The 26,436-nt window shown below is 43.3% G+C and overlaps 1 protein-coding gene across 1 annotated transcript in view; it reads left to right on the forward strand.

Annotated features, from left to right (window-relative positions):
• Positions 1-26,436, forward strand: part of ARIH1 (ariadne RBR E3 ubiquitin protein ligase 1) — a 51,300-nt gene that overhangs the window by 18,187 nt on the left and 6,677 nt on the right. The window contains exons 3-12 of the mRNA XM_083712709.1: positions 3,456-3,600; positions 12,861-12,953; positions 13,831-13,886; positions 20,207-20,273; positions 21,664-21,770; positions 22,126-22,168; positions 22,688-22,759; positions 23,901-24,031; positions 24,678-24,735; positions 25,542-25,802. Of these exons, the coding sequence (XP_083568835.1) occupies positions 3,456-3,600; positions 12,861-12,953; positions 13,831-13,886; positions 20,207-20,273; positions 21,664-21,770; positions 22,126-22,168; positions 22,688-22,759; positions 23,901-24,031; positions 24,678-24,735; positions 25,542-25,802 (1,033 nt within the window). The remainder of the gene's footprint in view (positions 1-3,455; positions 3,601-12,860; positions 12,954-13,830; positions 13,887-20,206; positions 20,274-21,663; positions 21,771-22,125; positions 22,169-22,687; positions 22,760-23,900; positions 24,032-24,677; positions 24,736-25,541; positions 25,803-26,436) is intronic.

A 26,436-nucleotide genomic window follows, 5' to 3' on the forward strand; every position in this document is an offset into this window, starting at 1 on the left:
TGAGGTTGAGTAATTGTGTCTTACACCAGAAAAATTGCTAGTAAAGTCAAAAAGTTGTAAATGGATTCATTATGCTTTTTTTTTCATGCTAGAAAATCACATAACTACTGGTGGTCCATGTTTTCACCAAGAATAAAGCATGACACTGGCTGTTTGCGTGCTTGGTTTTTTTTTTTTTTTTTAAAAGATCATAGCTTTCAGGTGGCATAGCAAACACTACCCAGTAGGAAAAATATACATTAGTTGTGTGGCACTTATTCCAGGTGTCCTAAGGATTATTATTGGTAACTTGATTACGTTTATTTAGGAACAGATTCCATTTGTGATATAGCTTTTCATTCCCGTAATGCTTATGAATCTATTAAAGGATGCTCTTCCATGTGTAAAGTGATGTAATCTGCTATTTAGCTTCAAAATCCTCTTGGGCAAACTATTAGGAAAATCCCTTGCTCAGAAATGATAGATTTCCCACTTTCTTTTTCTTCTCATGTCTCATTTCCAATTACACATGATATTGTACAGTAATTCTAGGAAGCAGTTTCCGCTTATTATAGCTAGGTTGCTTGATTCAGCATTGATTAGGAATTTAAACTTGAATTTAAACTTGTTATACAATGGCAAAGCAATATTTGTCCTTAAAGGTAAAGGGACCCCTGACCATTAGGTCTAGTCACGGACGACAATGGGGTTGCGGCGCTCATCTCGCTTTATTGGCCGAGGGAACAGGCATTCAGCTTCCAAGTCATGTTAAATTTGACTGGACCCAAGACCCCAGTAGTGCAGCATTCTGATCTCACCATGTCCAGCCAGATACATATATGAAGCCCACAAGAAGACAATGAGTGTAATAGCACTTTTCTTCTGTTAATACCAGCTGCTGAGAATCACAAGACATGTTGTTTCTGATACTGGAGGTATAGCCACATGGCTTGCATCCATCCACTAGAAACCGTGTGTTCTGTATCAGCCCAATTCTGTGTAACTTTCTCCTGGCCCTGTTGAACTTCAGGCATTTTGATTAAGCTTTCCTGACTTCTTAGTTAATTTTAACTGAATTTATGTTTTGTATTGTTTGTAAACCCACTGTACTTATAAGCAGTGGTGTTAGGTGGTGTGCAGATCGTTGAAATAAATACTGTATTTTTCCATGTATAAGATGCCCCCATGTATAAAACAACCCCTATTTTTTTGAACCCAAAATTAAGAAAATGAAACTCTAAAATAGAAGTGAAAATCTGGATGATTGGTGGTGGCAAGTTGTTGATCTTTTTTAGGGTGATCCAGCAAGAGGTGCATGCAGTGCACCATAGTGCAGAAGCAAAGGCAGCGACTGGGGCACCACACACTTCCCCTTGGTTGCAGCTGCTGCTGCGGGGAAGCAGGCTCCTAAGCAGGATGCCAAGGAAGAGCCAGAGAAAGGCAGTGGCCACTCTGCGTTGGGCCATGCCATCAAGCAAACTAGGCTGAGGAAGGTGATGAGCGGGCTGGGGGCAAGGTGGGAGTTTGAGAGGGGAAGAGGAAAATGAGGAAAGAAGGGCAAGGAGAGGTAGCTGAGGCAGCTCTCAGCGGCTGTGGTGACAGCTGCTCTCGATCTGGTGGTTGAGCCCACAGGTGCTTCAGGAGGTGAGCCAGTCGCTAGCATGTAGCTGGGGGGGTGGCAGGAGGAAGGGGGGATGGCAGCAGGAGGGACCACCTCAGCCCGCCCAAGCCAGAATCCCGAACATATGCTTAAATATTTTAAAATTCCCCAAGACGCCCATGTTCCGTGTACAAGACAACCCTCAATTTTTCACTAATTTTTTTAAAGCAGAAAACCTCATCTTATACACGGAAAAATACGGTAAATGGCAAATGTCTGCCATTCTACTATCAACACACTCTTCTAAGCAACAGATTAATCTGATGCCTGTACAAAAATGTGCTGCAACACTCTTGTTAATATTTTACTTTACATTACACTGTGTTAGTTGTGTTAGATAATGGGAGATGCCCATCTTGGCATAATTTAAGAGTTCCTTCTTGTTTTTCACCTGTAAGGAGTTTAGCAAGACCTGTGAGAGCGCAAGTTTCCAACAGCTGCCCCAACTGGGTAAGCTCTTTCCTCCCCCACCTCTCCCCCAGAGTATTCAGTGGTTTCCATTCATTCTTTGAGTGGCCTTAAATACCAGGCTATCACAGACCTGACTCAGACACTGCCCATTTATTATGTCACCCGAGAAATAAAGATGGCTGCTGCTTTTGAAATTTCCAGTGGAATAGCTCAAGATCAGGCAGTTGGTTATTCTAAGCAATGAGAGCAGCAGCTGCAGAAATTGCAAGGATTAGAACCATAGGAAGCTGCTTCCTAAATGGTTGGTCCATTTAGCTCAACATTTAATATACTCACTGACAACAGTTTTCCAGGGCTTTAGATCGGGTCTTTCTGAATGCAATTTGGAGAGGATGAGAACTGAACCTGGCAGCCTCTGCTTGCAAAGCATCTTGTCTGCTACTTGAACTAAAACCATTAGCTGAAGCAGCATAGTTTCTCCTATCTTAATGCAACTCCTGTTTAAACGTAATAGAGGCAGGAAGATCTGTTGCAGAAACTCGGAAGTGGCAGGACATTACTGTAGGAATTGAAAGCATGGTTTGTTAGAGAAGGTTCTTGAGGTATTAATCTGCACAGGTAGATGGACTTGCTTGTTGTTGTTGCTTGTTGTTGCTGTTGTTTTAATCGAGGTTTTTAAAAAGTGCACTAAGACAGCACTGGGAATTGGGTGGGGATGAATTTATTATGAAGTATGCCCCAGGCAGCATAAGAGAGTACAGCAATGTTATGTATTTTGGAAACTAGAGTTGCTAAACAGAAGAATTTGTCCAAAGTTTTCACATGTAACTTCAGAAGAAACTGGAAAGGTCCCCCCCCCCCCCGTGAGCAATTGTTGCATAGCAGACCTGCTGTCTGCGCAAGTCCTAATTTACACTCCAAAGACTAAATTTGAAGATGCTTTGATAAGTTGCCATCTTGACAATCCAAACAAAAACTGTTTTATAGTTGTTTTAAAAAATGTATTGGCTACCTACAGATCTAAGGTAGGTGATCCAAAACACTGCCCATATACTTGGAAGGGCATGAACCTGAACTACTCCTTTGATGCAGGAAGTCCTTGAAGCAAGGCAGCCTAGATATGCCTGTCCTGAACTTTGTATCCTTTGACTGCTGGTGTTTTCCTGGCTGCAAACATTGCAGGGCTATTTGGATTGCCTCATCTTCATAGTTTTTACAGGGTCAATACAAATGGCAAGGTGAGGCATAGGTGGTGGAGAAAGAATAGGCACCCTTCCCATTTTAAATAAGGACTGAAAAGCTCCTCCTTACTTACTCAATCTCTAACTACTATTCTCAAGTGAAGAACAGTTTTATTTTGTTGTTTTTAAACATTTGGCTTCACTTCCCTTTTGTGTTCATGCAGGTACTTTGATGGCAACCTGGAGAAGCTCTTTGCAGAATGTCATGTAATTAATCCTAGTAAAAAGTCTCGAACACGTCAGATGAGCACAAGGTCATCTGCACAGGACATGCCTTGCCAGATCTGCTATTTGAACTATCCTAACTCTGTGAGTAACTTTAAAAAAAGGCATTTAAAGCATTTAAATCTTTAAAACATTGTCTCATTTGACTTCTAAACTCTTATTTTGGATGTCTGCAATTTAGCCAATTTATATATGGGTTGTTATGGAAGATAATAGCCAGTAGTCTTTCCTATATCTGTCTTGGCCTTCATCTAGCTATCTTCTCTCTGACACATGTGTTTTCCCTGTACAGGGAGTTCTTTTGTATAGACTAGAGGAACATTTAATGTGAACCTCCTCCTACAGGCTGAAGTGGTACATGGTAGAAACAGGTTTTCCTCATTTGTTGTTTGAGAACTAGGCTTCTTTTTCTTTTAATATAAATGTAAAGCTATATATTAGGCTAATAATAAAACTTACTTTATACAAATAGGAAACAGGAAAATAACACATGTATTTCAAAACTAATAAGCTTATCATAATGCAATTGTATCAATATTGTAATTTTTGGAATACAATAAATGATTGCTAAATTTTCCTTGAAGTCTTTATACAGTCTATTCTTTAAGCATTACTGTTTCATTGTTTGAGCTGTGTAGCACACTTTATTTAACTCTTATTTGAAGTTTGCCAGAATTTTTGCTGTTTGTTTTGGTGCAAGTAATAAATATGACACTAGTGAGTAATGTGTATTTCTAATGATTCAAGAATAATCAAAAGGTATAGCCATTAACCAATAATTTGAATAAGGCTCATATTTCTAGTTGAATATGGATCTTTGACATTGTTCTTCAAATTATATGGCTTCCAAGTGTTACTCTCATTGACTTGCTTGCCAAGGCACAGCCTCCCTCTTCTGTATTATGGCAGAAGATTTGGGGGAATGTTGTAGGACACATACTCAATTCACATTGGACTCCTGCAACCCTTTTTGAATCTCGGTGTTACTCCATTTGCATTCTCTGTGACCAACATTACCAGCATTCTCCAATGTGACCAACATTTCCAGTATACTCCATATTGAAGATTAACAGTGACATGCAACCTGCCTTTGCGGGGACATATTACCGTATTTTTTGCACCATAGGGCGCACCCAGTTTTTAGGGGGGGAAATCAAGAAAAAAATATTTCCCCCCCCCCAGCCCCAAAGAGCAGCGTACAGGCTGCACACAACCTGTTTTGACTTCCCCTTTAGCCCCGTGCAGCCTCTACCTCCTGGGAGAGGCTGCGTGAGGCTAAAGAAGCCATAGCCCCGTGCAGCCTCTCCTTGCCGGAGGGGTTGCGCGCAGCTATGGAAGAAGGCAAGGCAGTGAGTGGGATGGATCCCGCTTGCTGTTTTGGCTTCCCCTTTAGCCCCGTGCAGCCTCTCCTTGCCGGGAGACGCTGCGCAGGGCTAAAGAAGCCATAGCCCCGTGCAGCCTCTCCCTGCCGGAGGGGTTGCGCACAAGCCTATGGCACAAGCCTGCATTCGCTCCATAGGACGCACACACATTTCCTCTCAATTTTTGGAGGGGAAAAACTGTGTCCAATAGAGCGAAAAATACGGTATTTGATCTTACTAGGGAATCCCAGGGTTTCTCAAATATTTGGAAAATGCTCTTTTGTGAGATTATCCGCTTCTTTTTATCATCTCAAAAACCTCTTGATAACATTGTTCTTCTTAGAATTTCATGCAGTCTTTTAACTTTGCTTCTGTTTTATGGAATTTCTATCCAAGTACTTCTGACTTCATGTAATTTAATTTTATAACAAGTTCTAATGCCAATCAGCGAGTAATAAAATTGAGTTTCCTAAGTAAAATGCAGTATCTTCATGTGCTGTCTTGCATTCATTATTTTTATTGTGTGTCCTTTTGGTTCTTATATCATTTGTTTGGATCATTGTGCAAGTTAAACCATAATTGTATATATGAATGCTGTCCAACTTCAAGGCAGAGTCTCAAATGCTTTTATACTTGCAGTTGATACTGAGTTACTCCTTCAGCTGGCATATCGTGCATCACAATGTTCCAAAGCATTTGGATCCTACTTGGGTGGGTGTTGCTTAAGGGGTGTTCCCCATGGAGCCTTCAATGTAGGGTTCTGCAAGGTTCAATTTTATCCCCTATGTCAGTGGATTTCAACCTTTTTGAGTCCATGGCTCCCTTTGAGTCCACCAGTCACTTACATTGGAGTTCCATTACAGGACACACATAAGTGGGATTTCCTTCCATTCTCCCCTCCCTCTTTTTGGCACCATTTTTGGCACGTCTGTAAGTGGGAGCACGTGTCGGCGGGAACCCAAGCAATGGTGCTGCTTTGCAGGGCCAAGCTGACGCACTCCACGTGGCAACCCTAGCCTGCCTTTCCTGAAATTAGAGTGTACATTGGGTTGGGGAGAGCGCAAAACAATATGAAGATAAGACGTATTTTCTTATTGTGGGGAAGGAAACCGAGAAACACAGCACAGGACACACATGCATACATGGCTCTTTCCTGCAACATTCTCCCTGTCCCCATAAAGCTTGGTGACTGTTAAGGAGGTGTGGGTTGCCTGCAGGGAGAAGTAGAGAAGAAGAATGAGGAGGAATGTTGAGGGTAGAAGGAGAGAAACACAGAAGACGCTCCTCACTTTCAGGGTTATGTTTAAATCCCTCCTTATAGCGCGCGCGCACACACACACACACACACACACACACCATTGAGCTACTTTGCTGTTTTCTTACATTTCTCAAGTGTAAAACTAAGGAACTGTTAGTTACTGAAGCTGGGGAGAATTTTTTTTGGGGGGGGATTTAAGTCATGCAAAAGTGTTTCCCCACTTTTTTGCCACTGTTTTGTTTCGGGAAGATAATGGGCTGCAGGTTAAAGTTGGCAGTTCCCCGAATGTTCCTCAGGGAGAAAGAGAGAGAGAGAATATGCAGGAAGATATGGGCTGCAAGTTAATTAAAGGGTGCCCCCCCAGGGCTCCCCTGAATCTTCCTCAAGCCACCCCAGGGTTGAAAACCAGTGCCCTATGCTTTTTAACATCTACATTAAACCACTGAGAGGGGTTATCCATTATGTTGTCGGCAATATGCTGATGGCACACAGTTCTACTTCTCTGTATCTTCAGGTGAGGCAGTGCTTGCTTCGGTAATAGACTGGATGAGAGCCAACAAATGAGCTCAGTCCAGATAAGATTGAGGCATTGTTAGTGTGTGGTTCCTTATTGTGTGGCTGCCTATGAAGGAGTTGGGTATGCAGCTTGGATCCTTGGCTGTTGCTTGAGGCTCAGGTGGCCTCAGTGGCATGGAGTGCCTTCCATCAGCTTGGGCTGGTGTTCCCCATGTACCTCTGTCTGGACAGAGCCAGCCTAGAGCCTCTCTATGCTCTAGTATCATTACAGCAATGTATTATACATAGGGCTGCCTCTGAAGATGGTTCAGAAACTTCAGCAGGTAAAGAATTCTGTAACCAGGTTGCTCACTGGGACAAGACTGTGTGAGCATATTACACTGATCCTAGTCTGACTGCACTGGCTACCAATTAGTTTCCAGGCACAATTCAAAGTGCTGGCTTTGACCTATAAAGCCTTAAACGGCTTAGGACTGCACAAGGACCACCTCTCCCCATATGAGCCTGCCTGGACCCTTAAATCATCATCTGAGGCCCTTCTTTGGGTGCCTCCTCCGTGAGAGATTTGTAGTGTGGAAACACAAGAATGGGCATTTTCTGCAGTGGCTCCCCATTTGTGGAATTATGTGTATAACTGAAACCCAGTGAAAAACTCTGCAAAACACCCCACCCCCTTTCTGCTCTTTTTAGTGATGGTTCTGTGATGTCTTTATGAACACGTATTAAGTAGGGGGCTGCCTGTATACCAAAGTAGTCTCAAAATTAATTTCTTTCTAAAATTATTTCCCTTTGTATATTTAGTAAACTGTTGTTCAAAGGGATCCTTGTAATTTTTTGCTCTAATCTGTTTGGTCCATGGTGCATCATCCTGTTCTATAGCACTTCCAAATATCCGTTATCCTTCCCTAGCACGTGTTTTTTTATAATAGTTTGTCATCTTTTAAAAAAAAATTCAACCTGATACAGTGGTGCCTCGCAAGACGAAATTAATTCGTTCCGCAAGTTTTTTCTTCTTGCGAGTTTTTCGTCTTGCGAAGCACGGTTCCCCATAGGAATGCATTGAAAATCAATCAATGCGTTCCTATGGAGACCGTCCGGGGACAGAGGGGAAGCGCCACGCGCCTTCCCCGCTGTCCCCGGACCTGTTTAAAGCAAGGGGCGGCGGGGAGAAGATTGCTTCTCCTCGTTGCCTGCCCCACAATCTCCGTTTTGCGAAGCAAGACCATAGGGAAATGAGTCTTGCGAAGCGGCTAAGAAAACGAAAAACTCCTTCGTCTAGCGAGTTTGTCTTCCAAGGCGTTCGTCTTGCGGGGTACCACTGTAATCTTATGTCCCAAGAGGAGTTAAGCACAAATTAATGTCGGCAGATAGATGAAAAATGGATTTAGGCCCAACTAATCTTTGTGGGATTTTAATTCTTATCACTGACTAGCTACCTTTCGCTAGCAATGTTTTTAAAAAGTGTCGAATAATGAATTAATCTTGAAGAACAGTGAGGTGATGTTGGGGTTTTGCCAGTGGTAATACCAAAATGCATATCCTTCTCTTGAAGTAGATAAAAATGTATAATTAAACATTAGAGATTCTGTTTTTCCTCTCATTAATTCCAAATTGAATTTCCCCTTGTCTGTCTTTGCTCACTCCCCAGTGTCTTGTGACCAGGCTGTTGGTGCACAGAGACCTCTGAGTAATGCTATATATGCAGGGGTTAGAAAGAGTTCAGTGGAGCTGTTTGCATAGGATGATGCAGCTTTATGAATATTGCTGTGAGCGCAGATCTCTGCTTGTGAAACAGCAAAATTAGATGGAAGAATACTAATGCTAGAGTCAAAGTTTGGAATTTATAAAGAAGCAGAGCAGGTATTTCCCACAGGTAATTGAGAGTGACTAGTGCCTATAGCCAGGACACGGGTCGCGCTGTGGGTTAAACCACAGAGCCTAGGACTTGCCGATCAGAAGGTTGGCGGTGAGCTCCTGTTGCTCGGTCTCTGCTCCTGCCCACCTAGCAGTTTGAAAGCACGCCAAAAAGTGCAAGTAGATAAATAGGTACTGCTCTGGCGGGAAGGTAAACGGTGTTTCTGTGCGCTGCTCTGGGTCACCAGAAGCGGCTTAGTCATGCTGGCCACATGACCCAGAAGCTGTACGCCGGCTCCCTCGACCAATAAAGCGAGATGAGCGCCGCAACCCGAGTCAGTCACAACTGGACCTAATGGTCAGGGGTCCCTTTACCTTTACTTAGTGACTATAGCAATAAAAAAAATAGCCTTCCTGAATCAGCCCAAAGCTCATCTAGTTCAGTGTTCTGTTTTGAACAAAGGCCAGCCAAATGCCTTGAGGTCTTTAGAGGCAGGCACATAGCATAGTGTGGTGCTGTGGGTTAAACCACAGAGTCTAGGGCTTGCTGATCAGAAGGCCGGCGTTTCGAATCCCCGCAATGAGGTGAGCTCCTGTTGCTCGGTCCCTGCTTCTGCCAACCTAGCAGTTTGAAAGCATGGAGTGCAAGTAGATAAATAGGTACCGCTCTGGCGGGAAGGTAAACGGCATTTCCATGCGCTGCTCTGTTATGCCAGAAGCGGCTTAGTCATGACCGGGAAGCTGTGCACCGGCTCCCTTGGCCAGTAAAGTGAGATGAGCGCCGCAACCCCAGAGTTATCTGCGACTGGACCTAACGGTCAGGGGTCCCTTTACATAGCATAGTGTGTCTTGACGGGGACTGCCTTCTCATGGCAGCAGCTGACAGGGCCTGTGGTGGCATTGATCAGGCCCTGGGCCATGTCCTGATATTTTTCAGCCCCACCATGTTAATTATGTTATCCCCACCCATGGCATACATACATTGAGGCAGAACTGGTATAATTAATATGGAGCTACTTCCAGCAACCCCTGAGGCTTGAGAGAAGAATCTTGTTGTCTGGGTAGCCCAGGACCTCCTTACACACTGCCCAGGCTTGTGCCCCAGAGAGGAGGCGCACTCCATTGTCTCTTGAGACAGACGGGTGCCAACAACTACAACAACCAGAGTTCACATGTATGACCCAGGGTGACAGTTGGCTCCACTGAGCAGGAACACTGACTGCAGGGCAGCATGTCTTAGGGACTGGGTGGTAGTAGCCCAGCAGCAGCACTGTTTGGAACTTTTATGTTGCTACCAGGGAGGGCAAGCATGTGCTCTCATATACCGAATCTGAATGTGCAGAGTCTAGGAAGCAGAACTTGGCTATAGAAATACTTATTCACTTCAATCCACAGCAGAAGGCAGCACAAAACGTGAACTCAAAAACAACGCAGACGAATAAGCCTGGGGTGAGATACCAGAGCTCTTGCAGATTTTACTGGGTTTGGTTGAGCTTTCGCTCTTAACTGCCCACTTGCTGCACTGCATTAAACACGTGCCTCTCAGATCTCCTGGTGAGGGTGAACAAAATAGGAGAGATGCTATATAAATAGCTGGCAACAAATATTTCTGAGTGGGGGAGCTTCTCATGCCATTGCTTTTGTCAGCAGCTAGTTACTAGACCAGGCTTTCTTGCCCTTTCCTTGAAGTCTGTTGACTAGTCCATAAACGTGATTTAACTTCAACAACTTAAGAGGAAGCCCTGAAGAGAAGGCAACAGTGGAGGTTTAACACCATGCATTTAATATCCCTTGGCGTAGCACATTTAGATAGAAAGAATTTACGAGATATTTGCATTGCTAGTTGTTGTCCTCAGATTTGAAACTCTTGCAGTAAAGTAGCCTAAATTTCATGTGAAGTTAGACTTGGAAAAAAAGCCCTAGGGTTGTTGGTGGTGCTGGGAACCATCACTTCTTGTCACAAATAGTATGCATGTTTAATAGCTGCATTGTATACTTTAGCTTCTTGCTTCGTCCTGGACAGTAAAAGGCAAAATCTTCCCTACCCCCACTCCAGTGCTGGGATGCAGATGGGTACAAATGCAGCTGTTTAAGGAGCGGGTGGGGAATCTGTCCAGCCACCCAAAGCTCAGTGCTGGAGTGGAGAAGGTTACAAATGCTGACTGTGTTTGTGCCTACCTGGTGTGTGAGGCTGAGTGTGTGTGTGTGTGTGTGTGTGTGTGTGTGTGAGAGAGAGAGAGAGAGAGAGAGAGAGAGAGAGAGAGAGAGAGGTGTGTGTGCTTGTGCCAAGGGTGGGGAAATAAAGGCACATGGTTGTTTTTCTTTTTGGGGGAAGCTTTTTGTGTATGCCCACTAAAGGTTAGGCAAGTCCTAATGCAACTCAGGCTGATAGCGTTTCCCCACCCTGGTAGACTACATTTATTAGACGTAGGGAATGTCTTTTTGCAAGTGTAGAGAATTCATTGAAAATGATTAATGAAATGCTGTCAACAAGCCTGCATTCACATCTTTCAGCTTTCAACCCTTGGGGCTACTATACCTGGAAAACTGGGCTGAATTCTTCTCCTTCTCTCCTCTCTCTCTCTCTCTCTCTCTGTGTGTGTGTGTGGGGGGGGACTGGAAGCACTGGGATGTGCAGAAGTTAGGTGAGACATGGGAACAGCAGAGGGGAGGGGGCAGTAGAGCCGAGAAGGCAGTGATTAGACCTTTCACAGGTTAACTGCCATTCATGAACATCTGCATGTGGATGGGAGCAGGCTTGTGCTTTTGGCCATGCCGCTCTGATTATGTATTTCCTCTGTGTCTATGCATTGAGTGGAAAATATGTGAATATGTGAAGGGTACATGTTTCGCATGATCCAGGACCTCTGCATGGAATGCAGAGATTGGCAGGGTTGGGCTTGGCAGGGCTTGTGATACGGAAGGGGGCAGTAGTCACAGCCACCCCAGCACAAAAACTATATGTGTGGAGGTTAATCTGTGAAGATTTAAGTCAAATTGGAGGTTTTGAGAACCAGTGTGATGAAAAGAATCATTCAGTAGTGCATTAAATGATGCGCAAGAGGCCAATGTTGCTTCTAGCTCTCTCATGTTACAAATCTCATTGTCACAACTTTCTGCCTCCACCTTTATCTTTGATATATCACATAGAAATGGCCCTCCAAGCCCCTCTGAACTCTCCCCAGGCCACACACCCTTACTGTCCCTGCTTCACATCCTCCGTGAGAGACTTTGCCTGACTGGATTGTGTCCTTGAACTCTGAGAAGTCCTCTTGCTTCCCTTGATGGAGGATAGATGGGTTTGTGAGTGTGAACACTAGGCTAATTTCTATGCAAAGGTAACAAACGGATTGATAGCTCTGCTCCGTTTTGCCCCTGGCCACATCCATCGCTCTCATCCCCCCCAACGTTGATCAGAAAAAAATATGACCCATTGCCTAAAAATGGTTCCCTAGCGCTGATTCCGATGATGCCTTGGCCAGAGAACTCCATAGTGCACTATTTGGACATCTGGCATTATTATAAGAAAAGCTTTAGGAGTAAGCCCTGAGTAAAAATCCATACCTGCTGCCTTGCAGGACATCTTCAGAAGAAAAGGCTAAGGAGTAAACCCTACACACCTCTGGAATGTAGTCCCTAAGATGGTTGGATAGTGCCTAGTACGCCTCCTTCTGACAGCTTCTGCAGCCAAGTTGGTGCCAGATGTATTGCTCTGCTTTCCTATGGACCACAGTGAGGCTGAGAGCGTGGTCTTGTTGTCTGGGCAGACCAGGATTTCCATGCACACTGCCTAAGTTTGTGCCTCAGAGAGGAGGCGCATTCTATTGTCTCAAGACAGACGGATGACATCAACAACAATTACTGCAACATGTTTATGATCATGTATTCTGGTTTTCTTTCTCTTGGGCTTCTGATTTGTGATTTATTTATTTTTTACATTATGAGAATGAAGAGTGGGGATATTTACTTTTTATGTGCTATTTGAACTCTGAAACAAAGGGAGTAAGTTCACCATAAGATTTCCTGGTTAAAGCAAGTGAGTGCAGTTAGGTCAGTTAATACTTGAAAGAAGCTCTAAAGTAACTGCTATAGCAGTAATGATAGCTAACAGCCTTCCCCAACCTAGTGCCCCTCAGATTATTCAGGACTACAACTCCTATCAGCCTCAGTCTCTAGGCTGGTGAAAGTTGTAGTCCAACACAATCTAGAGGACACCAGGTTGGGAAGGGCTGCTCTAAAGGGAAGATGTTGACATTTTGCAAGATGATGATTCTTTCAGGAAAAACTGCATACAGCTAATCTTGCAGCAGTGGGAAAAGAGTACACAGTACACATAACATTCTCTATCTTTGCAGTACTTCACCGGTTTGGAGTGTGGACATAAGTTTTGTATGCAGTGCTGGAGTGAATATTTAACTACCAAAATAATGGAGGAAGGCATGGGACAGGTAAAACTTTTTTCCATCATGTTTTGATGTCAGAGAAAGAATTGTTTGATCAAGGGTCCACAACTTTGCTCACCATTTCAAGTGTCTAGGAGGTGTGGAGAGCCTTAGGGTTTGCCCCAACCATGAAGCTGGAGGTGGGCTTGCCCCTCTAGTTATATTGTGCTTGGCCAGTTTCTTTCCTGACCCACCTCCCCTGCCCACAGGTTGAGTGGAAGCCTGAGGACTGTAGTGCTTCAGAAGCGCAGTGCTTAAATGACAAACTCCCAACACTCACTCCAGCTCTGTGCTGAAGGGATGAGAGCTTGCTGGCTTGACTTTCTTCTTTCTTCTTTCAAGGCATTCTATTGCATCAGAAGCACCTCGGAGCCCTGGCTCCAGCTGTGAACCGAAGAGGGAAACTGGATCATAAACTGGATCTTGTTATCAAGCTATGCTTCCATGCAGTGCAAATCCAAAAATGATCCTTCACCTGCCTTCCCAGCTCTAAGCTTGGAGCAGGGAATTGTCCCTCACTCTGTGCTGTGTTTTGGAGGTTCAGTGCAAGTTCAGGGATAAGACACCCACCTGCCTTTTCAAATCTCCCCAGTCAAAAACCAGTCTCTTGGCAACCACAAACTTCTGCTTGTCAACCAGAATTTGTGGACTCTTTGTTTAGGTTTAGGGAGGGTGTTTAAAACAATCACCTGGGAGGTTTGTTTTATATTACAGCTGATGAGTACAGTTAAACTTAGAGCTGAAGCCCTTGGCTGGCCAACCTCTTGTAACCTGTGTTGTGTTTTAGAAGTGCTGCTGAGTGTACACAGTTCTTAGAGATTCTTCACTGCCATTCAAACTAAATCAGATGTTCTTTCTGACTCCTGTTTCCCCCCCTCACCAGACAATTTCATGCCCTGCTCATGGCTGTGATATCTTGGTTGATGACAATACAGTTATGTAAGTATTATAGTTGATACATGACTTCAGTAATACCTCCCTTCCTGTGTTGAGCACTAAAACAGATCTGTTAAGAATTGACTGGCCCAAAGCTGTGTTTTATCGAAATATAATGGGTCAGTCTTATATGATCATCCATGGACATCTTTGGATGCCTTGGGAGAAGTGAGCCTCCTCTGTAGTCTCCATAATGGAAACCAAAGAAAGCTTCTGCTTTGCCATCAGCTTCACCTTTTTGCTTGCAGTATGTTTTGCTTGCAGGAGCTTTTTTACAAAGTCATAAAATGACTGTTGCTGAAGTTTTCCATTGGCTGATTTCACAGACGTAAAGCAAGAGACCTCTGAACTGCAGTTAGGTCATCTAATAAATTTAAGTTCATGATCTCACAGCCTTACATTAGATGGTTTAGTCAACCTTGTGTAATCCTTTCCAGGAATAAAATCCCCAGTTTGGCCTTATTCACCCCTCATTCTTTGTAGATTGCTTTTAGTGTTAAATTAGTGTTGTGGTCCTTTTTCTACTGTTTCCATTTTAAGTTGGGACTTGTATAAATATGGAAAGTAGGTATAACTGTACTGATTTCATCATGTGAAGCCCATGTAAAAGGTTCTGTTTGTTTTTATAGAGCCTAAAATAATCTGACTAAAATATTATTAAACTAGTTTTATCTTGTAATACAACAACAGTTGCAAGGGAGTACTTTTGAGACTGTCCTCAAAAAGCATAAAACAAAAAGGCACATGTTTTTAGGTATCCTACCTTTTCTTCCACATACACCAATTACATATCATATTTTTAACGAGAACTGTTCAGAGTGGAATACTGTGCCAGCAGTAAATGTCATTATCTGTTAGGTCATTGTGTATTGGATCTTTTTCTCTGTCTGACATCCCCATAGTTTTAAATGTTGTGTTCCATTCATTGTCCAAGCATCTCAGAGGTTCACAGGTGGTCTCCAGGTAAGGTACCTGTCAGACCTAGGTTTGTTTTGGTTCACAGAGAATTATACCTCCAATCTCTTGTAGTTGTAATTAGTTTTTATGTTTGTTATTTATTTAAAAGCATTTCTAAATTACTTTTTTTTAAAGGAAAGAAAAGCCCTAAGTGTTATACAGAAATACAATATAGAAACAATAAAAACAGAAATTCAGTTAATAGGGTTCAATCTCATAGGTTCAGGCAAAAAACCACATCTTTATAAAACACATTAGAAGCAACTGATGGATGATGCTACAGGTATGGCATACTTTGACAGAGGGAGATTGCTTTAAAATCTTCACGACATCAAATCAGTGTGCTTCTCATGTTGAGAACAATGGAGTTATAGGGTGGTGTTCAGCTTTACTCAGAATAGACTCATTGAAATTAATGATATGACTAAGTTGAATTCATTAATTTCAGTGGTGAAACTTAATTGAATACCATGCATATTCCAAACCATCTGGAAGGCACCAGGTTAGCAAAGGCTGATCTGTACCCTTTAAAAATGTGTGCTTCCCCAAGTACCGGTTGAAACATTTGTTATGCTGCCTAGCAGCCAACACTTTATATCCAGTGCCAGCCAATGAATAAACAAGAGGGTAAACAGCAGACACCATATGCCCCAGGTACATAGTGGCTTTCTGCAGCTTTCCTTGGACCCCCCCCCCCAAAAAAAAGAGATTGTAAGTGACCAGCTAATACATTTGTTTTCCTTAGAGTTCACTGATTGAGTCTTTAATATGCTAATGCAAATCCCTAGATTATGGCACACATCTCTATTCATGGCCATCTGTATGAAGGGACGTCATTCTTCTAAAGTTTCTTGTCCTATATCTTTTTAGACAATTGTTACATATAATTTGATCCAGTAGTGCAAAGTGGAAGAGCATCTAGTCTAGTGTACAAAAGTTGGAAATTAGTATTGTGGGTTTTAGTGTGCCAGTGCTCTGGAATATGCCTTAGCATGTGCGGTTTAGCTGGCTTGCCTCCTTGTTCTTCAGACAAGGAGCACAGGGAGAGGAGAGGCAGGAGACAGTAACTCTAAGGTCATCTTAATGCAGTGGTTTTGAAGCTAGAATTTTATGGGGATACCCATGTTTCTTCAGAAACGTATTGGGTGTATCTAATTGAGAAGATGAGTAATGCAGGATAAACTACCCAGAAAGGCTGCTTGCGCACAGTTACTAAAATTACCCTGCAATGTGGCTGCAGGAAGGGATTTGTGTCTCAGTGTGTATTTGTGTTCTCTCTCTCTGTTACACTCAGTTCATATGGGACAGAACTGAGGCCCAGTAGACCTCTGCAAAAACTTTGTGCACCCCTGAACATGTCCCCAAAATTCTCTTCAGTTAAGGTGGATTTCTCAACATGGAAAGTATTTCCTGTAGGTAGAAAGCTTGAAATGGGACAAATCTTTACTCAGTAACGAACAGTGTAATATTAAAAGAATGAAAGTATGCTCTTGGTTTGTACACATAAAGCGCCTTCGTGGGCCATGGAAGTGCTAGCTTCTTTAAGCAGCCCATACGAGGCTAGGTAACATAACAATAACACATTGAAGCAGTCCTCATTTTAAAGAGTTTCAATAGAGCTGGCATCTGCAACCCATTAAATGTTACAGAAGTAATGCTTCAGATGAACCTTTTCACATATATCTGCAAGACTCCTCCCTCTTATCACCAGGCACCAGCCATTATATCAGGCTGCAGCAGAGGAGGGGGTGAGAAGGGATGCCGAGCCACTCTCATTAGTGTAGCTGAGAGACTGGCAACATCTGGTGCCACCTCTGCTTAATCTGTTTCTACTCCAGCTCATCGTTAGAAGTACTTGTAATCAAGAACCTGTACATGAATTTGCGTATTTATTCTTCCTTCCCAGTCCATTTGACTTTTATATTATGTCTTTTTAGACTGTAAGCCTGAGGGCAGGGACAGTTCCTGTTTGTAGTCATTAGTAAGTTCCTCTGGGACCTTTTTTGGCAGAACAGCAGAATAAACATAAAATAATACAACAATGCAATAAAATGCTATATTGAGGGTTTCTGGACTTAACTTCTGCAGTGAAGATTAGGGGCCAGGCAGGCAAAAAATAATCCCCACCATCTTTTGTACCTACCAGATTATTTTTGTGTGTGGACACTTGTAAGCGTGAGGAGGCTTATCAGTACAGTAGTGCCTCGCAAGACGAAATTAATTCGTTCCGCAAGTCTTTTCGTCTTGCGAGTTTTTCGTCTTGCGAAGCACGGTTTCCCATAGGAATGCATTAAAAATCAATTAATGCGTTCCTATGGAAACCGCCTTCAGACCAGGTCCGGGGACAGTCTGTCCCCCGACCTCTTCTGAAGGCCGGTGGGGGGCGAAAGTCTTTGCTCCCCCCCCCCCGCCTGCCTTCCCGGGACAGCGGAGACTTCTCCGCTGTCCCGGGGCGGTCTTAAAATGCTGGCGGGCGGCAGCGAAGCCTTCGCTGCCGCCCACCAGCATTTTAAAATCGCCCCGGGAGCGGAGAAGTCTCCGCTGTCTGGGGTGATCTTAAAATGCTGGCGGGCGGCAGCGCTGCTGCCCGTGAAGCCTTCGCTGCCGCCCACCAGCATTTTAAAAACCCCGGGACAGCGGAGGACTTCTCCGCTGTCTGGGGTGATCTTAAAATGCTGGCGGGCGGCAGCGCTGCTGCCCGCCAGCATTTTAAAATCGCCCCGGGACAGTGGAGGAATTATCCGCTGTCCCGGGGCGATTTAAAAGCCCCCGGGAAGGCAGGCAGGGGGGACAAAGACTTTCGCCCCCCGCCCGCCTTCAGAAGAGGTCCAGGACCTCTTCTGAAGGCCGGTGGGGGGCGAAAGTCTTTGCTCCCCCCCCCCCCGCCGCCTGCCTTCAAAAGCCATCCGGGATAGCGGGAAGCGCTTCCCTGCTATCCCGGACTGCTTTTAAAATGCTGGCGGTGGGGAGCAAAGCCTTTCGGCCCCCGCCGGCCTTCCTGGACCTCTTCTGAAGGCCGGGGGGGGGGGAAGGCTTTGCTCCCCACCGCTAGCATTTAAAAGAGGTCCCCGGAGATTTCCCTATGGGCTTTCTTCTTGCGAAGCAAGCCCATAGGGAAATTTGTTTTGCGAAGCGCCTCCAAAATGGAAAACCCTTTCGTTTAGCGGGTTTTTCGTCTTGCGAGGCCTTCGTCTTGCGGGGCACCACTGTATCAGAAATGCAGTTCCTCAACTACAGAACATGATTTTAACTTTGAATAGTTGTCTATTAATGGAAAAGGAATTCTGTTAAATGCATGCCTGCTAGTGTGTTCTAACACACATTTTTAAAAAGTGGATTGCCATCCCTGTGCTTTGAAAAATGTATTGTTTTGTGGTGTGTGTTTTTTTAGTGTTGATACCCTTTGTCAGCTCTGATGTAAGACTAGCTCACTTTTGCTGTTCCTTTCGCTCAGCTATATTTCACTTTACCTAGTGGTGTTGGAATTTTCTTGTTCTTCCCTCACATGTCTGTGTTGCGTCAAATGGTTAACTTTAAGGCAGGGATTGTCTTTCAGCTGCTTTGCCTTTTGTTGAACGCTAGCAGGAGGCAGCATGTGACACAAGTGTTCCTGTTATCTTCTGGGCTACGTTTAAAGTGCTAGTTATTGTTTATATAGCAATTGTGCAGCTTGGCCCCAGTCTATCTTTAGTGTCTGTGCTCATATGAACCCCAGCATGCTTTTTTCAACGTCTTCCCAGGAGGCCCAGACTGCCTTCAATATCCCGCCTGTTAGGTTAGTTGGGACCAAAGTGTAGCTTTTTGTGGTGGCACCCCTGGCTTGTGATCCCTTCCATAACTCATAGAAATGTAAAGTTGGAAGGGACCCCGAGGGTCATCTAGTCCAAACCCTTGCAATGCAGATCTCAACACACCGTCTCCCATCTAATTTGAAACCATAAAAGACCCTGCTTAGCTTTGCAAATGCCTTAGCGGTTTTATTGCCATGCCACTAGCTAGGTATTGTCATGCATGTAAACTCCTTAGAGGTTTTATTTACAATTAAGTGGTATGCGAATTCTGTTAAATAAATAAATAAGGCTTAGCCTGACAACTAAAAATGTTTATTTGGCTGATACCTAGGACTTAACCCAGGACAACATAAAAAACACTAAGTACATCTTTCAGAACCACCAGGGGCTTCACTATGGCATGTGCAGGGAAGACCTGCTGCAGGCAGAAATGGCATGTATATTTCCATGTACTTATCCTTTAAAGCAACAAAAGCATTGTAGGCCATATGCCACAAGATGCCCATTTGCAAAGCTGCTTGAATTAATCTCCACAGTAAAAATTTTACTTAGTTGATGGAATAAATAATGCAGATATTGGGAGCTGTGCTTGATCAGACCAAAAATCCAAATAGTTTAGCATTTTGCTGGAACCCCAGAAAGAGGAAATAAAGCTTCTCCCAAAGTTGCTCCTAAAGGTTGCATATAGTCATTAGTCAGGAGTTTAAACATTAATGTTGGGCAACCTTTATATTCCTTCAAGGAAACCCCTTTGTCACAGGCTTCTACTTTCAGATAGAGGTTTTTTTGTCTAGTATACTTGTTTTAGAGCAGAAATATCTAAATAAAGCTGCAATGCATATGTTAAACATCACTGACGGAGACTGTCACTAAATACTAAACTAAAGTTTGATCTTTGTTATGGCTCTTCATTTATCACACGGTGTACTACTTTGGATTATTGCCTTCAATAATGCATGAAACCTACATTAAAACATTATTGTTTTGCAGTATATGGTTAGTTACAAAAAAGTCTCTTAAATATTTGATTGGTGTCACCAGAAATCTACAGGTGTCTGTTTTAACTTTTGATGATAGGTTCTGTACGGTATGCATGTTGCACTAGTTAGCGTCCGTTTTTCATTTTGCTTATGACTTTGCAAGTACAGTGTTGTACGTCCATTCACTAATTTACATTGGGATGGAAATCAAGATTAAACATTGCCTTTGTGTTCTGGGCTCTGTGAAGGAAATGGTTGCAGGCATGCCAACAACTGAGTAGAAATAAGCAAAACATATTATCTGGGGAACAAGAGAGCGAATAAAATCTGGTCACAAAACAGTGGTGGGGTTTTTTGGGCTTTTTTTTTTTCAAGCAGGGCATTAATTCTGCTTTTAAAATGTGTGTTTGCCAAGTAAAAATATAGCATGCCTTAAAATTGTGGGGGTAGGGGTTGGGGAATTACGCAATCTGCGAAAATTATTCTCCTTGCTCACGGCTTCTGCCAAGCAATAAAGCTGATGTAGCAAACAATTTCTGGACTGCCAAAAAATGAATGTTCTCAATGAAATGTTTTTTCTCCCTTCTCTTCTTAGGCGCCTCATCACAGATTCAAAGGTTAAATTAAAGTACCAGCATTTAATAACTAATAGTTTTGTAGAGGTGAGTGTTATGTTTCAAACTATGCTGAAGAGACAGGCTGTGATTTGAGGGCTTTCGCCCATCTCTTTCTTGTCTTACACAGCAGGCATTTACATGTAGTTTTCATGGTGGGGGTGGGGATCAGATTTTGTTCAGTTGTTGGCAAAGGTTGCTTCCCCCACCCCAATTAACAGGGTTGATCTTACATAGGCTCATACTGAAAGAGAGTGTTAAGCTTTTTGTTAATAGGTGGCATGATTTTAGCCAGAATGCTGCTTTAAATAGGAAAATACTTAAGCTGGAACATTGCTTTATAGCACAGCATTCTGCAGCCGAAATTTGAAATCCCAGTGCCTAATGTAATGGCTATAGACAGCTGTTCAGGAGATTAGAGAAGGTAATAGTTGTTAAAGGCACATTGCTGATTATGTGCCAGGTATTTCAAGCACTCAATTTATAGTCCTTTGAGAACAACTAGGCACAAACCTTTTGTGTCTTCATCAGAACCTAGAGCAGATACTTCTGAACTGAATCCAGTATTACTGTAGGGTGCTACTTAAGCAGATGTGTTACAACTTTATAATTGGCGAACCTTTGAGGAAACTCAAAAACAGCCTCGCTTGTTGTCCCCTCATTTGTAATAAAAGGATTTTTGAATTCAATTTGTGGAATGCCGGTGAAGCTTAAGCTGAAGAGGACTGAAGAATCACAATAAGCCACATGTGACCCTCAATTCAATCTTTGTTAATGTGCCTGCACTGGTGTGACACTAAGCCACAAAACTGCCAGGTTCTCCTGAGCAGACGACACATGGGAGCGACCCATATGTGAACATCACGGACCTTTGGCCTCCTAAAAATTAAACCACTTAACATGAAAGATGAGCCATTTCTAAAACTACCTTGTCAAGCTACCTTGCTTATTTTTGAGCTGAAACTCAGGTTCTTAAAGCTTTGCCAAAGGGAACAAAATACTTTAGGATGGATGGGTGGCTGTCTTTTAGGCATAGATTATGACCTTTAGAGTATCTTAATTTGCTTTTGTCATCAGAATAGATTTTCTTAGAGGTTGCATTTGTAGTCTTGGTGACATTGGGAAGGTTGGTGGGGGACTACTAAATTGATTATCTGGAGTTGGTTCTATTTAGAAGGTTATCCTGGGTAACATTGGGGGGGGGGCATCTCATTTTATAACTGATTCTGTGAAATTGGCTTGACGTATTCTGCTTGGCTGTTGGTGTGGAGGGACAAGGTCTATACCAAAATGAGAATTGTGGCATTTCCCTGTGAAGATGAAACAAAGCTTTGGCTAAAAGGAGACTTCTGGGGAAATGGAAGGGAAATACCACACTTTGATATCTTTAATTCTGGTCAATTTCCAAGTAAGATCTGGTAGCTTTTTATTTTTGCAGTGCAATCGGCTGTTAAAATGGTGTCCTGCTCCAGATTGCCACCATGTTGTTAAAGTTCAGTATCCTGATGCTAAGCCTGTTCGCTGTAAATGTGGCCGTCAGTTTTGGTAAGCAAACATTTCTTGTGTTGGGTTGTAATGATTTTGGATTACTTACCACTAAGCAGAAGGTGGTTCCTGTTTCTCTTGAAATGACAAGTTCCCTTGGTAAGCCTATCCGTGCCGACTACCAGCAAGCCAAACACTGCCCGTTTGGGATCTGATAAACTTGAGAGTTTTTGCTTCCTGTCTGGGATTGAAAAATTGAGGTTCTCAAGTACCCGTCAAGCCACATTACCTTGCTGGTATAATGTTTGGCTTAGTAGGTAACAGTTATGGTTGCTTGAATTAGAGCAAACCTCTAAATTTTAGTGTTGCATAACTATAGACTGTGTAATATGTATAAATCATTTTATTTTTACAGCTTTAACTGTGGTGAAAACTGGCATGATCCTGTTAAATGCAAGGTGAGTGTCTATGGCAGAGTGCTGGAAAAGTAAACTAGCCTTTCTGCTTAAATATCACAGTTGTAGTGTTGTGAAATACTTTGATGATACTTAGCAAGCTATTCAGACATCTTTGCCATGGTTACCTGTTTAGTTTCCCTTAAGTTGTGTGTAATTCACCCTGAACTATTTGACTCTGGGTAACAAGTGTATGAAAGAATAGTTCATCTTGACTGCCACAACAAAATAAGCACTCCTCCCCTTAGTTCAGATCTTTTATTTCCACCTAGAGGATATTTGACACAAACATGAAGAAAATCATAGTTGTAAGAGATATCCACGATACATAATTATTTGAAGGTTTATTTTGGAATCCTGATGTGTTATCTTGGAGCGTTGGATCTGAATGGGCAAGTCTTGCTTAACAGGATATGATGTCCAGTTCAGAGGAGCCTGTGAGCCATGAGGTGCAGATGCACATTTCTCTGTGGCCTTTTTCACTTCTCTTGTTTTACCATTCTTTTTTCTCTCTCCTGACAGTGGTTAAAGAAGTGGATTAAGAAGTGTGATGATGACAGTGAAACTTCAAACTGGATTGCAGCAAACACAAAGGTTTGGTAGCATCACATTTCTCTTTAAAACATGCCATATTGGCCCGAATATAAGCTGCACCTTTAAAATTCGGAGGCTTGGGAGCCGCGGATGGGCTGCGCACCTTTGCCCTGTGCTTTGGGGGGGGCGGGGGGGGGGCTTTGCCAGCGAATATAAGCTGCACTTTAACTTTTCACAATCGGAATTTGGGGGAAAAAGGGCTTATATTTGGGCCAATATGTTAGATGCTCAAAATTTCACATTTGCAGAGCTGCTTTTCCCTTACAAAAACATAACTGTCAAATCCTGAACTTCCATTGTGAGTAGTGAGGGGTAAATACTCCATGTAAATAATGGGCTGTGTTTTCCTACTCCCCCCCCCCCCCGTTCAAAGTTCACAGTGAAGCCAAACATTACCACCAAAAGGTACAACAGGCTTATGTCTAGCTCTACTTAAAATGAGGCTTTTAGAGCTAAATTGAAGGGAGGTGCCAAACTGGCAAATATCTCAGTACTTTATAGATTGAGAAGTACTTACATGTGGTTTGCTGAGTATAGGAATACAGAAAATTGCTTTAGGCCAAATCAGACCATTGCTCCTACCTAGCTCAGTATTGCCTATGGAGACTGACTGTGGCTGTCCAGGATTTCAGAGTTTGGCCATTCCCAGCCTTTATGTGGCGATGTGAAGGGTTAGACCTATTACCTTTGGTTTGCAAAACATGTGCTATTTCACTTCACAACGACCCATCCCTTTAGTATGTTCATTCAGTGCATGTGGAACCCAGTCTCACTGGACTTAAATCAGTAGATCTAGAATGTGTTTAATATCAAGTGTCAAAGCTGAGCGTCACACACACACGAAAATGTCCCATTACTTGCAAATGGCTTCCTATCTAGGCTATCCCATGAACTGAAGAAGTGCAACTTTTCCTGGCATTGATCTGTTATTTTGTGCTATTATATTGCTATAAGACTACCTTTTCATTACATTGCTAAGGCAGCAATGGGAAGCCAGCTGACAGCTGAATGTGTAACCAGAAGAGCCACTATTGCAAATTCTTTTTAACATCACAAAGCACTGTCTGCATCCCTCCCCATTTTTTTAAGTTGGAAGACACCCACTTTTATTTCTTTCCACCACTCTTCATACCCGTCACAGGAATGCCCTAAATGCCATGTGACCATAGAAAAGGATGGAGGCTGCAATCACATGGTCTGTCGGAACCAGAATTGTAAAGCAGAGTTCTGCTGGGTGTGTCTTGGCCCCTGGGAACCTCATGGGTCTGCCTGGTAAGTTTAAATGAATTCCTCCCAAGCTTTCTTTATGTGTCTAATTGTACTGCCATGTTTTGTTTCGGTACCCTGCAAAAATAATTTCTGTGGGAGAAAAACACTCTTAGGGTGAGAAAGGTCTGGGCTGTTTCTTGTTGAGCCTCTGCTCAAGGTATCAGAGGGGCTTACAGTTACCGTATTTTTCGCTCTGTTGGACGCAGTTTTCCCCCTCCAAAAATTGAGGGGAAATGGGTGTGCGTCCTATGGAGCGAATGCATGCTTGTGCCATAGCCGCGCGCAACCCCTCCGGCAGGGAGAGGCTGCACGGGGCTATGGCTTCTTTAGCCCTGCGCAGCGTCTCCCGGCAAGGAGAGGCTGCACGGGGCTAAAGGGGAAGCCAAAACAGCGAGCGGGATCCATCCCGCTCGCTGCCTTGCCTTCTTCCATAGCTGTGCGCAACCCCTCTGGCAGGGAGAGGTTGTGTGCAGCCTGTACGCTGCTCTTTGGGGCTGGGGGAAAAAATATTTTCCCCTTGATTTCCCCCTCCTAAAAACTGGGTGCGCCCCTATGGTGCGAAAAATACGGTATGTACTGACCAAAGAATACTTGGAGCCTCAGAGTGGCAAAAACAAAAGATACTATGCTCATAAAAATCTTTTTTCAGGTACAACTGTAATCGCTATAATGAGGATGATGCAAAGGCAGCAAGAGATGCCCAAGAGGTGAGTCCATAACTCTTGGTGACCAATATTATCAGCTTCAGTAAGATGGTTTGGCCTAGCTTTTCACTGTGCTTGCATTTTCCAATTGAGCACTGCTAGCTTTCAAGCTGAATTCCACAAAACTGTTAGACTTTGACACAAGAGGCTCACTCATTTTGTTACTGCTCCCTGATGTTGTCCTGACCAACTTGTAAAACAATCCAGCTTGAGCACTGGAAGCAGTAATCTGAGTATGAATATGACCAACCCCATATCCTACCAGCCAAACCCTTCTTGGCAGTTGCTTATTGATGAAAGAGGTTTTCTACCAGATTAATTTCTGTATGGATATCATTTCTATCTAGGCAGTTTATTTCACCATGTTGCACTTGGGCAGTTTTGCCACAGAACCCACTGCCAATAAGACCTTTCTGCTATGTATTTATATGGAAAAATAAAAATGTTTGTTCATCACATGACCGGGTATATGCAGTTTATCAGGTCCACAAATGTGGCAAGTAGAGAATTGCAACAGAATGAAGTATATCCTAAGTCTCTGTTCAGGGCTCCATGATCCTGTAGCACTGTTTGGGGATTGCAAGGGACTCTTTGTTTTCTTTTCCACCTGCTTAAAACTCTCTCTTCTGTGTCACATAGTGCCAACAAGATCAGACTCAAAGCAAAAGGAGTACTGTGGGACTTTGAAATAAGAACATTGCCCTGTTGTGGCCACATTTGCCAAGGCCCCTCATTTATGGGGCAAGTCAATCTGCTATTACTCTGTTTTAACTATTGATTTTCTTTTTCCCTAATGGGAATTAACACAGCGATCCAGAGCAGCCCTGCAGAGGTACCTCTTCTACTGCAACCGTTACATGAACCATATGCAGAGCCTGCGCTTTGAGCACAAACTCTATGCCCAAGTCAAGCAGAAAATGGAGGAGATGCAGCAGCACAACATGTCCTGGATCGAGGTCCAGTTCCTGAAGAAAGCAGTCGATGTCCTCTGCCAGTGTCGTGCCACACTCATGTACACATACGTCTTTGCCTTCTACCTCAAAAAGAATAATCAGTCCATTATCTTTGAGGTAAGGAGAGTTTACCAGACATTTTTTAACCCAGCTGTTGGGTCCTAGCATAGCATAAGAGTCCTGTAGGATCAGATCAAGGCTTATTTAGTCCAATATTCTGTTCCCATAGTGGCAAACCAGATGCCTAAAGAAATCCCACACATAGAACATGAGCTCAATAGTCCTCTTCCAGTCCTTTTTCTTAGTAACCAGCAATCCAGAGCCTTATTGCCTCAGTTTCTGAAGCTGGTTATAGTAACTGTTGATGAGTAGCTCGGGTGTAGAATTATGGTCCATTGGATGAGTGACTTGTGCAGCCCCTAAATTGGACTTTCTGTAACAACTATGTGATTTTTTCCCCCAGCGGTTTTGTTCTGAAGGCCTTTTCTGTGATGGCTCCAGAGTTGTGTAGTCCTGTCTATGTGTTCCTTAGTTAAACAAAAACAATTTCATGCAAGTGCCTGGGGTGATTGGCAATATAGGCTTATTAACTTTGTTGATTATTTGCCACATCCCACTTTTCAGCAAAAGCATCTGCAAGTGATTTACAACTTAATACAATGGCTCACTTCTTTGCAAACTTAAGATGGGGGTGGGCATACATGATGCAAAACAGTGGGTCAGGTGTTAACGTACATACATACATACAGGC

The sequence above is a fragment of the Podarcis gaigeae genome (genome assembly GCF_964106915.1).
Source record: "Podarcis gaigeae genome assembly, chromosome: 14".
NCBI lineage: Eukaryota > Metazoa > Chordata > Lepidosauria > Squamata > Lacertidae > Podarcis > Podarcis gaigeae.